Source organism: Lepidochelys kempii, chromosome 5 (genome assembly GCF_965140265.1).
Source record: "Lepidochelys kempii isolate rLepKem1 chromosome 5, rLepKem1.hap2, whole genome shotgun sequence".
NCBI classification, from domain to species: Eukaryota; Metazoa; Chordata; order Testudines; family Cheloniidae; genus Lepidochelys; species Lepidochelys kempii.
The window spans coordinates 42,405,652-42,422,004 of NC_133260.1; the positions used below are offsets into that span (position 1 = coordinate 42,405,652).

General features: G+C 42.4%; 1 protein-coding gene across 3 annotated transcripts in view; it reads right to left on the minus strand.

Moving 5' to 3' along the window:
• TRIM23 (tripartite motif containing 23) overlaps positions 1 to 16,353 on the minus strand; it is a 48,768-nt gene that overhangs the window by 21,909 nt on the left and 10,506 nt on the right. For all 3 annotated transcript variants that reach the window (XM_073344073.1, XM_073344074.1, XM_073344072.1), the window contains exons 3-9: positions 11,253 to 11,374; positions 9,981 to 10,259; positions 9,147 to 9,329; positions 7,440 to 7,655; positions 6,253 to 6,387; positions 1,181 to 1,310; positions 990 to 1,100 (exon numbers count right to left, since the gene is read on the minus strand). In XM_073344073.1, the coding sequence (XP_073200174.1) occupies positions 990 to 1,100; positions 1,181 to 1,310; positions 6,253 to 6,387; positions 7,440 to 7,655; positions 9,147 to 9,329; positions 9,981 to 10,259; positions 11,253 to 11,374 (1,176 nt within the window). The remainder of the gene's footprint in view (positions 1 to 989; positions 1,101 to 1,180; positions 1,311 to 6,252; positions 6,388 to 7,439; positions 7,656 to 9,146; positions 9,330 to 9,980; positions 10,260 to 11,252; positions 11,375 to 16,353) is intronic.

Sequence of the window (16,353 nt, forward strand, 5' to 3'; positions counted from 1 at the left end):
TAGAGTCATTTACTATTAGGAACTCCTGGGGGTTGTAGACGGAAGATTAATGAGCTAAGGAGGCAGAACTGGAGAATAGAAATTCTCTGTGTAAATTTCAGTGCTTCCCAGCTTTTACAGTGGAAAAATAAAACAGTTATAGTAAAGAAGCAAATTAACTGTTGGTATTTTCAATTCTCAACCTAGCCCTGCCCCTCTTCTACTCTCATAGGAGAAAAGACCCTATGTTGGTGAGCTCTACATTCTGACTTGTGAGATGATGTTAATCTCTGAAAATGATTTTTTTAAAAGAAGACCTGATTTAAAATGTCTCAGAATTTTGCAAAGAAGGCTCTGAAGAATGTACCTAGAAGTTTGTTATCCTTGAAAGATTCAGGAATCTCAACCCCACTTTAAATGGAAAACAAACTTAGAGCACTTATGACACCCCCATAATTCAGTGCCCAAAAGTATAGTAGGCACTTTCATGCCAGTAACATTCAGAAGAATGTTTTACCATGTGGACAGCAAAGCTGTTCTGATACACTTGTTTTTATCTGTATTAATGTAACTAGGACTGGACACTGTGCTCCAATACTGGGTCAGAAGTTATGTCACTTTGTAGAGTTGATATTTTAATTTCAAATGTTATCCAACGTTTATAAATGTGAAGTGCTACTTGTCACCATGTGAACTTCTCGAATGCTGCATTTTTGTCCGCTGTCAGCTAAAACCAGCTAGGTTTTAGAGGTTCTAATTTTTGTTATGGCTCCATGAACTATGGAGCTGATGAATTTATGAAGAATGCAACTTATCCAGCGACAAAGATCTACTGGTCCAAAATATTTTCTTAGGCCATGAATCTAGCACCCATACTTCACCTTACACAGAATTACTTATTTTATGTCAATTTTCTATGGTTAAATGATTTCTAGTCATATTCTTCTGGCACTAATGAATGCACAAACTACAAAACCAAACAAACAGTCTAAATATTTTAGCAATCCTACCTTGTGTATTGAGGTAATAATGCTTCCACAAAGGCCTCAACTTGTGCTTCCCTCCTACATCCCAAATAGTAAACTTCAGATTTTTATATTCTACAGTTTCAACATTAAAACCTAAAAGAGAAAAGTTCACTTTTTATACTCTTATTCCTAATAATGAATCCGTCAAATTTTTAAATCACTCAGTTACATACCTATTGTTGGAATAGGTTGCATGAACTCATCCTGCTTTAACTTAAACAAAATAGTTGTTTTGCCAGCTCCGTCTAATCCTAGGGTCACAACTCGAATCTCCATTTTTGGTCCAATATGTACCCTGTTGTCCTGGTGAAAAAAAAATATAAAAACACTGAAAACACGCTAAAAGATCCATCTTCACTGTCTTTATAGGAAACTTCAGGATCTCTGTGCCATGCAACGTCTCACTATTTGTAAAGTGCCATTTTAATTTATAGATTAATAGATTTTAAACCCAGAATGAACCATAATGCTCATTTAGTCTGACCTTCTGTCTACGCCATGGAACCTCACTCAGTAAATGATAGGGGAACCATTTGCCAGGAACTGTGGAAAGAAGAATGTGCCTTAAACAGAAAGGTTTCTGGAGCTATAAGAATGACCTTTTCCCTCACAACACCAAAAATGTGGTTCTTGTACAGATAGGGGAACTAATTCCAAAACCTGCCTTTTGGCACTAATGGCAAGTAGGAAGGCCAGCCACAGACTAATATAATCTCTCATTCTGATTAATTCTGATGACATCAGAATTTTCATCTTGGCTGTGGCTCCCTGCAGAACGCCATGAGTCCCTGAGCTCTCATTTCTATGGTGCTTGGTTGTACAGGAATCCAATATAGAAATGCTAATGTAGCTAATATCCATCATTACTTCGTAACTATTATTATATTTGTATTATGGTAGCATCTAGAGGGCAGGGCTCCCCTGTGCTCAGCTCTGTACAAAGAGGCAGTTCCTTCCCTAAAGTGTCTGTTTCCACTGACACCACAAACATAAATTTGATATCAAGGAATGAAGTTTCCTGGTTGAGTTCCGCCTATACACCAAAATATAACTGGTCTGGATTAAAAAAATTCTTGCTTCAAATATATCTGGTCTTTTCTGAAGGTGCAGTGTGAGTTCCTTGGCTATCTAGCAAGTCCATTTTTGCTTCGAGGTCAGTGGAAAACTAGGAGGACTTCAACTTTTCCTCTCCCTCTTTTCTGAGCCCTTTACCTTTACTGTCTTGAAAGGTAACCGATTCTTCTCTGCCCAGGGCATTTTTCCATTGCCATGGGGAAGCTCTGACATCTGGTTGCTCTTACTTTTGGATGAGATAAAAAGACTCTTGTCTTAGTCACAGACCAACCTCGAAGAGAAGGTAGCCGGATACTTCCATTCTGAGCAGCATAATTGCCTCCTATGTACTGTGACAAAGTTCCTGCTCTACCTTGGTGGCTCTTGTGCTTATTGGCAGATTTGCTCGCCTTGGAGCGTCACGGCAGCCCTCAGCTTGGCCATTTTTCTGAACCCACAGTCCAGGTCGACTCCTCCTGTGTCTGACCAGGAGTTGGGAGATTTGGGGGGAATCCAGGCCCGCCCTCTACTCCAGGTTCCAGCCCAGGGCCCTGTGGAATGCAGCTGTTTAGAGTGCCTCCTGGAACAGCTGTGTGACAGCTACAACTCCCTGGGCTACTTCCCCATGGCCTCCTCCCAACACCTTCTTTATCCTCACCATAGGACCTTCCTCCTGGTGTCTGATAATGCTTGTACACCTCAGTCCTCCAACAGTCTGCGTTCTCACTCTCAGCTCCTAGTGCCTCTTGCTCCCAGCTGTTCACACATGCACCACAAACTGAAGTGAGCTCCTTTTTAAAACCCAGATGCCCTGATTAGCCTGCCTTAATTGATTGGCTGCAGGTGTTCTAATCAGCCTGTCTTAATTGTCTCCAGAAGGTTCCTGATTGTTCTGGAACCTTTCCTGTTACCTTACCCAGGGAAAAGGGACCTACTTAGCCTGGAGCTAATATATCTGCCTTCTATTACTATCCTATAGCCATCTGGCCCGACCCTGTCACAGTACTTACTTGTACCCTCTTCTGAAGCAAATGGTATTGGTTGCTCTCAGACAGCGTATTGGACTAGATGGGCCTCTGGTCCTATCCCATACAACCATGTTTGTGGGGTGCTTTTTATTTGTTTGTTTTGTTTAACTTTAGATACAACACTGATGGGGTGTCAAAGTGAACTAAAAGGATGTATACTCAAATTTTGTCCTCCAAATATGCTTCCCCATCCTGCAAAGATTGCTTCCATAGTGAGTATGCAAGGTCTAGATTAAAAACTGGGTTGCCACTTAAAAAAAACTGGGTTGGTTTTCAGCAATAATCTAAGGGACACTCAGATATGACTGGAGAACGACACTGCATTCTGTGCTGTATCAAGTATGCCATTCCATGACCTCAAAGAGTTTGGATTCTTTCTGTGGCTCCCCCCTCCAGCCCAGGTCTGTTGAGAGACATACCCTCCTGAGCTGGCTGGCTGGTGTCCTTATGGTGGTATCTCCCCAAGTGCTCAGAAGCTCCTGATCAGACTATTCTGTGTTGGAATTATGGTTCCTCATGGCAGGGCTGGACCCAACATGCGGGTCTTACTCTGAGCACCATGCCATGGCAGCAAGAGGGTTGGCTGGCTGGGGACAGACAGAGCATAATTCACCCTCTAAAGTGTGTAAATGCTGCCTCACAATGGGAACACCACTTTAATGTACCTGGTATTTGTGAGACAGCTCTGCCATACCTGAGTGGGGACAGAGGAGTCTCAGAGAGGAGGCACTGCAGCAGCAGATCTGGGTGGCTGAAACCACCATGTTGCCAAATACCTGATCTGCGGGGGGGAGGGAAGGGGGGGGATATATTTTAACTCACTGCCAATGAAAAATTGAAAATTATATAACAAAATGGTCAGGAGAAACTGACCTGCCAATCTGTTCCACCACCAGAGGCAGAAAAACCTGGTGGCCTGAGCTGAGCGGCTAGGTTTTGTCCTGGAGCTTCCGACAACTACACTAAAAGCTTCCAAATTCTACAGGTGAGGGGCATTAACTCATCAGTAAGGGTAAGATTTAGTCACAGAGGTCACAGATTCTCTGACTTTACTGGATCTCTGTGACTTTGGCTTCAGCTGTCAGAGGCAGGGGTGGAGCTGGGGCTATGCACCCCTCTCCATCCCCCACTGCTGTGGCCAGAGCTGTGGGCCTGCCCTCCGTGGCTTCACCTGAGGCCAGAGCCGGAGCCACTGCTGTGTGCCCCTGCCGCAGGGCCTGGGCCTGACTAAGGCTGTCAGTCCCCACCATGGGGATCCAGGTGTCATTCCTTCCTTCCTTCCCCTTCCCCTCCCCCTCCAGCCCTCTCTCCTCCATTATTTTGAGTAAAGTCACAGACAGGTCAGGGCTCCCATTAACTTTTGTTTATTGCCCACGACCTGTCCATGACTTTTACTAAAAATAACCATGACAAAAATCTTAAACCTTGCTCATTAGTAATCAGTGAGAAAAGCTGTGCTATAGAATCCACTTCTGAATCCCTGACCTTGGTGCAGAAATACTAGGAATATTCCTGAAAATACACACTATTGTCTTCTTGACTCTTTCATGCAAGTTCACATGAATATCTTGCACAAAGTAGTAAAGATTCCAAGTCATGAGGTATCTACTAATAGTAAATTAAAAGCAATACTGAAGTACAGAGTTACGAACTGACTGGTCAACCACACCCTCATTTGTAACCAGAAGTATGCAATCAGGCAGCAGCAGAGACCAAGAAAGGGAAAGAAAAGAAAAGAAAAACAAATACAGTACAGTACTGTGTTAAATGTAAACTACTAAAAAATAAAAGGGAAAGGTTAAAAAAGATTAGACAAGTTAAGGAAACTTTCTGTGCTTGTTTCATTTAAATTAAGGTGGTTAAAAGCAGCATTTTTCTTCTGCATAGTAAAGTTTCAAAGCTATATTAAGTCAATATTCAGTTGTAAACTTTGGAAAGAACAACCATAACGATTTGTTCAGAGTTACGAACATTTCAGAGTTATGAACAACCTCTTTTCCCGAGGTGTTTATAACTCTCAGGTTCTACCATACAGATTTTGATAGTAACCCTAGTAATAACATACAGTACAACTGAGACAGTCTCCAGACTGAAGCCCCTTCAGGAAAGCACTTCATTGGCATTGTTCTTGCTGCTTCATAATGAAAACAGCAGCAAGTCACCCAAAATAACAGTGTCTCCTTCCCCCATTAACAATGAAGAGATATGGATGCAGCCTAATATACAACACAAACAAAACATCATCCTTCACTTTTCTCAAACTTCTTGTCTTTTTGTTCAACTGTGATTCAAAGCCCATTTAAAAATTCTTTAATTATAGGATTAGGAAATAAATCATTTAGAGGAAACTCCAGTGTATTACCAAAATTTCACAATCATCTCAACCTTCTTTCAGAAACAACTTCATATTATTTTGAGATACACATTGAAACTAAGCAGTAAAACCTACTCAGAATATGAAGGCTGCCAAGTTGGTACCAAATGCTAAGTTATGAGAGGAACAAATTCACGATTAGGATCAATGGAAGAAATACACCAGTTTGAATGCTGTAAATGGAAATATGTAATGGAATTTTTTTTTTTGTATTTTTAATAGGCAAATAAGAAATCAAATAACCAGCATCCACCAGGCTTGGTGTTTGTCCAAAACCACTCCCAATTTTAGGAGGCGGGGGGGGAGAGGTGCGGGGGAGAGAGCAAATGGGGGGGAAAGGCTGCTTTCCGGAGAGTATCTCTTGGTTTTTTAGAACTCCTGACAGCTTTCTTGATCATTAAAATAAAATTTAAAAATAATGAAAAATATAACAGTTCAGGTAAAAAAACAGAGATATCTATGTAGCAAACATACTCTAAATGCAAATTGACAAAGAAACACCACTCAAACTGACTTTTTTTTCCCCCCCATCTGGTTCAACAGAGAGTAAGTATCTTGTGTCATAGTGCAAGATAGCAGCCTCCGTATTCTGGAATCAGAGTCAGTCGCACCCAAAAAAATTTTAAAAAGATATATTTTTACACAACAAATGCATTTGCAGCATCTATGAAAAGTCTGGTGATAAATCACTGCAGTTTTCCTTTAATACACATTTTGAATTTCAGAAAGCAGATAGTTCTATTTTCACTAGAATCTTGAAGACATATGAAAAGGGTTTTGAAGACTATACCTTTGTAAAAGTGACAGGAATGCTAGCATCCAGCTGTATATGATCTGCAAGTTCTGTAAATTGCTGCTGCTGTTTTTGTAATGTTTCTAGTAGCCTTGTAATCTCCTGTTTAGCCAACACTACTCTGCAGTCATCCTAAAACAGACAAAAGGCAGAAGCACTCTTTCTACTAATAAATCATTTAATGGGAAAAAAAAAGGGCAGATAATTATGTATGGCAATAAAACGGTTTTCTTTTTTATTTTGAATAATCTCATAGAACAAAGTTTACATTTACAAAAAATGCATTTAAGAAATGATACATTTTCCACTTTTATACTGCAAATCTAATCCTAATAGAGCTCAAAGAGCTTTGGAAAACAAACAAAAAAAAAAAACAAAGAGAAAACACATCTCTCTCACCCTCATTCCCCCAGTGATGTGAAAGAACAATATCTATACCATTCACAGAAATGTAGCTTCCTCAGGCTTGGAATATGACAACTGGTTAAATAGCATACAGCAACACTACATAACTGTGAAAAACTGTACCCAGGTGTTAAAACTGGGAAATTTAGGTAAGTAGAATGTCAGTATTTAAGGTGAAATTTGACCAGAGTTAGTTCCCAATGACTTAAAAAGAGACAAAAGCAATTTAAAATCATGTTAAAAAATTAAAAAGCTGTCTTACAATAACAGCTTATTAAATAGATAAAACTGAAAAAAATTTAAAAATAAAGTTGACTTTTTACGAAATATGTTTTTTTAATTTACTTTTTGCTCTTTACTCATCTTGGACAATGAAAACAGACTGGTCAGTTTTACCTTTAGTATAGTAACTTACTTCTCATACTCAGCACAATGCTGCAATGTTTGGGTTGCAAAATTCCAAAGAACCACTTAATTCCAAGCAAACATTTTTCTACCCGACTTTATTTCCAATAAAGTATTCATTAGTAACAGCAATTGTAAAACCTTTCCCCTGTAAAACCTATATTTTTAGCCTGAGCTATACACCTGTGTCTCCATATTCACACCACAAATAATTACTATAATGTTTTCAATCTCACTTTATAATAGCGTGTTTCTAACATGATAAAGAAAATTTAAAAGCACAGCATTGTCCAATTTAGCAGTTTATAACCTAAGCTTCATTTACAGATCCAACTATGCACTTGCTCCATGTTACAGCTCACTTAATCACCTACCTGCTGCAAAGTCTTTTCACAGTGAAGACAAGCAGTTGAAACCTGTGACAACAGGATAGTCATGTCTTCTTGTTGTTGTCTAAGCCAAATCAATTTCTCCCGCACATGTGCGTCAACCACACTAAGTGCCATTTCTTCCTGGCGACAAAGGGTTTCATGAAGATCAGAAAAATAGGCTCGGACGCATGAACGGGCATTTTCTGCAGTACCTGGGACCTACAGTGTAAAGTCATAAAATCAAAGATAGAAAATTAACAATCAAAATCATTTTATTCAAATAGCATAATACTTAGTGCTGTGTTACATTCCAACTCCTAACTTCAAAATGAGTGACCAGCAGATTCAGATCTCAACAGGCACAGTTTTGGTGAGGGCTCCCAGCACTAAGGCCTTTGCCTAGGTTATTCCAATAAACAATTACTTATTACATGTATACAGTGTATGAAAAAAATACTAACAGGGAGAAATAACTTGAAAAAATACAACAGCATATGAGGACACATGGACAAACTACTTTCCATAGTACCTCAATGCAGTATAAGTACACCTCTACCCCGATATAACACGACCCAATATAACACGAATTCAGATAGAACGTGGTAAAGCAGCGCTCTGGCGGGGTGGAGCTGCGCGCTGCGGTGGATCAGTGCGTCAGCGTGTTTGGCTCCGATGCGCTGCTCTGAGCAGCGTGTTAAGGGTGTCGGGCCGGAGCCGAGGGGTTGGATAAGGGGCAGAGGGTCTCAGGGGGTGGTCAAGGGGCAGTCAGGAGCAGGGCCTCTCCCCCCCAGGGTCTGAGAGGCAGGAGTTGTGAGGGGACACTTTTGGGGGCCCCGCAGGCCCAGAGTGGCCCGGATGATTAATGGGGGGCTGGAAGCAGCCTGCTCCGCTTCCCTCGCCCTGGCCCCAGCCCTGTCGCTCACGGGAAGGGATCCCCCACCCCCACACACACTCACCAGCAGCGGCAGAAGCAGAGCAGCCCAGCCCCAGCCCGCCAGCTCCCAGCCACAGCGCTCCACTTCCCGCTGCTGGTGAGTGCGGGACCTTTCCCCAACTCCCCGCCCACCCCACCCAAGTGACATGGCTGGGGCCGGGGCAAGGAAAGCAGAGCGGGCTGGGGCTGCGTCGCTCCGCTTCCCGCCGCAGGCGAGTCCTTTCCCCAACCTCCCCACGCTCACCGGCAGTGGGAAGTGGAGCGCTGCAGCTGGGGCCACGTTGCTCTGCTTCCCGCCGCTGTCAGCAAGTGCCTGTCAGGGGTCAGGGGTGTGGATGGGGTAGGGGCAGTCAGGGGACAGGGAGCAGGGGGTTTGGGTAGCGTCTCTGAAGGGGGCAGTCAGGGAACAGGAAGCAGGGGGCCAAAGCAAGTTTGATATAACGCGGTTTCACCTATAACGTGGTAAGATTTTTTGGCTCCTGAGGCTTATATCGGGGTAGAAGTGTATATAGCTCTCCCCAAAGCCACTCTAATTTCAGTAAAATCAAGGAGACAATCAACGTGATAGAAGTTCTCCTGGCATCTCTCTTGGGACTCAGTCTTTCCAGGTGTGAGCACATTCAATTTCTACTGACTTTGCAGAACTGAGGCTACTCAGTAACTTGCAGAACTGGACTCTGAGTGAGCTCTTATGTATAATTCTCATACAACACTCTTAAAAGATTTTGGTTACTACAGAAAAAATTATGTTGTGTTTGAGAAAAACAATTTCTTACATGTTCTGTGTGGGCCATTCCAACTCCATCTTCCACTATTTGTTCTCCTCCTTCAATTTGTTGAACAATTCCAACTAGTTTTCTGGAATAGTCTGAGATTTCTTCTGTGAAGGTTCTTATACAGTGTGCCATGTCTAAAATGGATGCACGGATCTGGTTTGCTTCTGGTTCCAAAACAGAATGCTACGATCAAAAGCAACACATACCAAATGTCAGCTCTAAGTTTCCCTTCCAGTCACCATCAGCCGAGCTAAAATAAGATTTCCCCCCCATACTATGCAAAAGAATTAGGGAAGGAAAAAAAGAGGAAAAATTTGGACTAAACTTAATCTTTGATAAATTAAAAAAAAAAAATCAGGTATTATTCATTTTGTTATGCGACTGAAACAGGGATATAGCAATCACACAAATAACTACATGTGCACATTTGTCTTTCCCCCCCATCTTTAATAAAATGTAAAGAGAAAAAGGGAAAAACTGTTTGGACCACCATCTATTGTCTGGGTGACACTGCAACCCCTACATCATGAACAGCTGACAACTATCAAAACTGGTGGCTTGCATAGATAATGAGTCTTTCTGCCTTATAAATAGATGAAGAACAGCACTGTGGTTTTACAGATCACAATGATTTTTTGTTTGTTTGTTATTGCGCTGTTACCACAGCAGTTGCCTGAAGTGAAGGAAAGGAACAAAAAGGCAGGGACGTTCTTGATAAAGGCTTAAAGATCAGGCATGAAAGAGAGGGAGGGAGTTTGTGTGCTTAAGAATGGAAAGAAGTATTATTTTCTTAAACGATCCAACAGCACGAGTGTAATAGAAAAACAACAGTACCTTATGACCTTGATGCTTTCCATATTCTTTGCAGACACAACACATTAGGGGACTGGTCTGACAATCTTCTTCTAAACAAACAAATTCAATGGCATGCACCTGGTGCTGGCAACACAGGGTCTTCTCATGAGGTTTTTCAGCAAGAGGTACACGCCTATGTTTTGCTAATGTCTTCGTAGAATGGGTAAGCTGTGAACACTCGGCACACAAGTGAGTGGCACAAACAGTGCAGTATACAGATGCAACATGAGCTTCATCTTCATCACAACGAATGATGCTCTTTAACAAAAAAACCTTAATGCGTTAATATTGGATTTCAATAATTGAAAATAAATTAGATTAGATACTTTCAACTTGTCCAAGCCTAAAAATTTCACTCCCCTTAAAATCATTAATTGCTAAGAAACGTTCACCTTATTCCAAATGGGTGATTTTAAAATTCTGCACTCTCTCACCAAGCCCTTCTTTACAAATAAATAAATATATTTAAAAAATTCACCATTTGAGTGAACCACAGGAGACTGATTTTCAGAGGTCCTGAGTATCCACAACTCAAACTGAATTCAATAGGTACTGAAGATGCTCAAAAACAATGAAAAGTCAGATCCCAGACTTTTCTCCAATGTCTCTTTTAAAAAACAAAAACAGGATATCAATGGGTGAGCACCTCTTTAAGACAATACATTGTTTCTAGGATGGATTATATTGTACTGGCTCAGTCATGATCTCACTGCAATAACATCAGTGTATAAGCAGCCATCAGGAAACACTCAAAACAGCTAATTAATGCAGTTACCAAATTAATGTAAAAGGATGAAATTTGGGAACGAAAGTCATTTTCAGATTTTTAGGAAGTGCTGCAGCTTTTCTTTTTTTTGTAATACTGCAGCTAAAAGACATTTATAAAGAGGAGCAGTCTCCAGAAGAGTTTAATGACTTTTTTCAATGCACGTAAGTGTGCAAATTAAGTGGTAATTTTGGTTTTGCCTCTACTTGAATCTATATGTATTGGACCATAATCACTGCACAAATGAATTATTCAAGTTTTTAGTACTTCTTTATTCTGAAAAAATGCAAATAATTAAACAGCAATTCGTGTATTAGCTGGCTGAGATCTAGGATTTGTATATATACACAATACATACATTCTGCAACCATAGGAACTTTTAATTGGTAAGTGTTTGGTTTTAATTTTTGTTAAGCTAAAAACAAAATAACTATCTATCTCCTCTTCACAGTTTTAAACAAAGGTAAGTATTCTTGAATCAATACCTCTCCAGACTGGCCAATAGCTTCTTCTGTTGTCCCACATTGGCCAGCAGGGCCATTCTGCAGTCGTTCCAAAAGCTCCAGCAAAGCAAAGTTTTTTTTCAAGCCCCAGACACCTGAATCTCCTATTTTTGAAATAGAAAATTAGATTTAAAAACCACCACCACAAACTGCATTTGCATTTCTGCCAGTTAGAGATTAAGAGAAATACATATTCCCACTAAACTGCTAGAACCAGAGTCAGTTATAAAAACAATTCTTGGTAATTTCCGCAGCATGGAAGCTGGCAAGATTACTCTAAGAATTAACAGTATTTTAACAAAACCAGTGGTAAGGATCTGCAATATTTTAAGCAAAAAAGTAACGAATGTTTGACTGCCACAAACCTGTACAGCACAAAGCTTTTTCCCCGATCACCCATTATAAATATACTATTATCAAACACTTAACAGTGAAAAACAATTTGCACCCATCCTTAAGATCCCTGCATGACCACAAAAGATCCAAAGGCAGCAGAAATATATATTTCTGCTGCACTAGCGGGTCCAGTAGCGGAAAACCAGTGACACAGATGTGAAATCTGCAGCAGATCTCAACCTGGGAAAATGTCAGAAGAGAAGCAGATATGTCATCCACAAACAAGGGACCATATATAGCACTGATCCACCTGGCCAAAAACACTGGAGGAAAGCAGCATGCCACATTCACTCCTACTACACCATCACCATTTTACACAGATCAGCCGGTGGCTGGCCACCTGGAAGCACACAGTGACGCCAAGCGAAGACAGGAAATCCCCTACAATTCCTTTCCTCTGGGGCCACCCATCAAGGGGTATCCAAAATGTGGACAGGGACTGAGTATTTGCTTCTAAAATTCCAGGAAGGAAGCCACTGTCCGTGGTTTCCCTCTACATCCAATACCATGGATGTGATAAGGCTTTCACAGAAGTGCCCCCTACAATGCTCTCCCTGCCAAGATCTTCATGGTTCTTCACCCTTCTGCCCATATAGAAGACAATAAGGCCTACAATGTTTGATACATCAATAGTCATTTTTAAAAATCAAATCCTCAGGTACTTTTCACTCAGTATGCCATATCTAAATAAAATCTAATATATCATTACACCAGTTGATCTTCTGAAAAAAGAGGTAGGCAAACAAATGTAATCATCTGTCAATTTAACTTGTATTCATTACTGGGGAAGGGAGAAAGACATTCTGGAAACTGTTTCTCAGAATAACAATAAAAGTTACACATGATCAGCAAAGGGGGGAAAATAGATATCTGAGCTGATTCAAGGTTTGTCTAGACCAGAGGTGGGCAAACTATGGCCCGCGGGCCACATCCAGCCCGCAGGACTCTCCTGCCCGGCCCCATAGCTCCTGGCCCGGGAGGCTAGCCCCTGGCCCCCCCCTCTGCTGCCCCCCTTTGGGGGCAAGGAGGGTTGGATAGAGGGCAGGGGGTGCTCAGGGGGCAAAGGTGCAGATAGGGGTCACGGCAGTCAGAGGGCAGAGAACAGGAGGGTTGGATGGGGCAGGGATCTCGGGGGGCAGTGAGGGGTGGGGGGTCCAGGGGTGGTCAGGGGACAGGGAGTGGTGGATGGGGTAGGAGTCCCGGGGAGCTGTCAGGGGGCGAGAAGCGGGGGAGTTGGATGGGAGGCAGAGGCCAGGCCACACCTGGCTGTTTGAGGAGACACAGCCTGCCCTAATCAGCCCTCCATACAATTCTGGAAACCCGATGTGGCCCTCAGGCCAAAAAGTTTGCCCGCCCCTGGTCTAGACTGTTAAACTCCATAAAGGTGTAATATGTATTGAAGACATTAAACCAAAATTTCTCATTCCAATCAAGTCTGTTCACATTGGCGACAAAATAGTGAATGCGTACACACAGCGATGCGACTTGTCAGGAAAAATGCCTGGTTTTGGTGACAAAATACTTCCACCCCTACGAGATACTTTTTCCTTTTCCCTTCCCTTTATTATCGACAAAGAGCCAATGTAGACACAACACATGCTTTAATTGCTTTATTTGGCCTCCAGGAAGTGTCCCACAATGCCCATCCTGACCACTCTGGTCAGCAGTTTGAACTCTGCTGCCCTGAATCCAGGTAAACAACAATCCGCCCCTCCCCCTTGCAAGCCCTGGGAATTTTAAATTCCATTTCCTGCTTGCTGGTTCGGCACAGGGAGGTCTTATCGTGTCTTTCCAGATGACGGTGGCGGGCTATTGCATCAAACGCTCTCCTGCCTGGACCACAGCAAAGCTGTTGGATCTGATCAGTATATGGGGAAAGGAGTCTGTGCAGTCCCAGCTGCACTTGACCCATAGGAACTGGGATATCTTAAGACTTGTCTGAAAAGGACTATGATTGGGGCACGTTGCAGTGCAGATCGAAGATAAAGAAGCTGAGGCAGGTGTACCATAAGGCAAGGGAGGCAAACCGTCACTCCAGTGCTGCACCTAAGACCTGCCATTTCTATAAGGAGCTGGACGGTATCCTCAATGGTGATCCCAACTCCAAGAGCCCCGTGGATACTTCGGAGAGAATGGAGGAGGCAGAAGGAGTACCTAACCGGGAGGATGAAGTTATTGATGAAGAGATGGAACTGGACTTGGATGTGGCGCTCCCAGCGGAGTCAACCGGTGGGGCAGGCAGCCAGGAACTTTTCTCCACTCCTGAGGTGCCTAGCCAGTCCCAGCAGTTGCTGTCTGGCAAGCAAGAAGCAGTTGAGACGCCTGGCAAGTGGCTGTGGCGTGTGTAGTGCGGAGGTGGGTTCAGGGCATAGAAACGTGGGAGGCTGGCTGTGTTTCTGTGAGCTGGACATTTCCCAGTGTAGTACTGTGGAACAAGGTGTTGATGCACGCTGAGCTATGATGGGAATCCTTCAGAGAGATCTCCAGCAAAGTTTCCTGGAGGTACTTGGTACTTCTCTGGCGCAGATTGCACGGCAGTGCAGCTTTGTTCCTTCCCCCATTGTAGGACACTGTCCCATGCCATTCAGCAATCACTTGTGCAGGGACCAAAGCAGCACGTAGGTGAGCTGCATAAAGAACAGGGCGGAAGCCGCAAGTGTGCGGTAGATGTACCCTGGTTTCCCTGCTTACCCTCAGCAATGAGATGTCTGCTAGAATGATCCCTGCCTGTGGAAAAGTGTGGGATAATTTGAGTGTTATTTCCCTGTAAAGAGGCACCGCAACCCCTGCAAAGACTGTATTTTCTTCTGTTCAGGTGCAGCACTCTCCCCGACCCTCCCACAAAACTCACCACGTTTTGGGTGCTGGAAGAGATGTGTGCCTGGCAAGGGTCACGAGAAAGTGATTGGTATGTTGCAAAAGGTGCATATAAGTGAAATGTTTCAACACTGTGCTTGAATTTAATAACCCCGCTTCTGTGAATTGTCCTGTACTTCACCAGATGTGGCCTTCAGGAACACCCCATACACCCCTGCTGACCGTCTCCACCAGATAAGAAAGAGGCCAAGATGCAGCAAAGGTAACACATTCTGGGAGGTACTGCAGTGCTCCAGTACAGAGAAAAGGGAATGAAAGGAGTGCTGGGAGGCCGAAAGGCAGGACAGAAAAGAGAATCAAACATTTGCTAGGGATGCAACTGAGCGGATGATAAAAGTAATGGAGGAGCAAACAGAAATGCTCAAGTCTTTAATAATGTTGCAGAGTGAGCAGGTCCGGGTTCAACCTCCACTGCAACACATGCACAGTTCTTTACAAGCCCCCCCGCCCACATTCCGCCCGCACATTCTTTTCCACTGTCTGGGACTCCTCAGTTTCCCCAACACTCCACCCCTTCGCACAACTTTCACAATGATAGCTAGATCTACACACAGTTGTGAGGGTCTGCCCTTTCCCAGTCCCTCTTTTCCTGGCAAGCATCTGTGTTTTGGTAAGTGTCAATGTGCCATTTCTTGGTCAATAAAGGCAAAGTTTTATAATGATAAATGATCTTTATTTTGTTTTCTACAAATTCACATTGTAATCACAAGTACATGAACAGGCATTTTAATCATTTTCTTACTGGGATATGTGGCCCCAGATGTCAACATAGCCTCCTAGGAAAAAAACATGGAATGCATCATGGAAGCTACTCTAAAGATGTATGTTGCTGCTGTTCATTGTCAAAGTGCTCCCCCAAAGCCTCCTTGATTTCAATTGCTGCCCTCTGGGCTCCTCTGACAGCCCTAGTATCTGGCTGCTCAAACTCAGCAGCCAAGCACTCTTCCTCAGCGTTCCACCCCTGAGCAAACATTTCACCCTTAGATTCACAGAGATTATGCAAAGTGCATCATGATTTAGGGATCAAAGTCTCATTAAGAAGCTCTCAGCCTTGCCTAGCAGGTCACTAGGCTCAGCACACAATCCCCCAAATATCTTGTGCCATACATCTAAAACACAAAGCAGAATGGACAGGAAATAAAGATTTCATTTAATTTTTAATCTGCTAAAGTTTAAGTAGGCGGTTAAAGAAGAATGTCTTCAGACAAGAAGTCAGTTACGTGATTTCAGTGTAATTTGCCAAGTAATCAAGATGTTTGAAGTCAGACAGCATTACTTTCACACTGTAACTTAATTACAAAATTATTCTGTATTAAAATATAGACTTTCAAGAACACTCGATCAAGTGTTTATTTTATAAATAAAAAAAAATGTTGCAGGGATTAAGTCATGTGGTGTATAACTAGATTCTACTTTAATCTCTGCAACACCTCAGTTCAAATCCTCCTTGGAGCACAAGGGTAAAAGTTTAAAATCTCATCCTTGTGCCTAGTGAGGATGTTTGTACATTACAAAACCACTACACAATCTGGCAGTCTCCCCTCAGAGGAGGCATAAGACATAAATACCAGAGAGTATGCAGATCAGACACAGTAACAGAGCAATGTAAGGAAATCTGGACTGATTCTAATCCAGTGACATCAATCTGTCACTTTCAAGAGCATAAACATTTTAAAAATTCCAAAGCTTACATATCTTTAGACGCAAATTGCCTTAAAGACAACTGACAATATGGTACAGAGTACTTAAGATATAAATCAATACTTCTCTTACACATAAAATTCTAAAACTCTACCTGAGTTCTCAAATA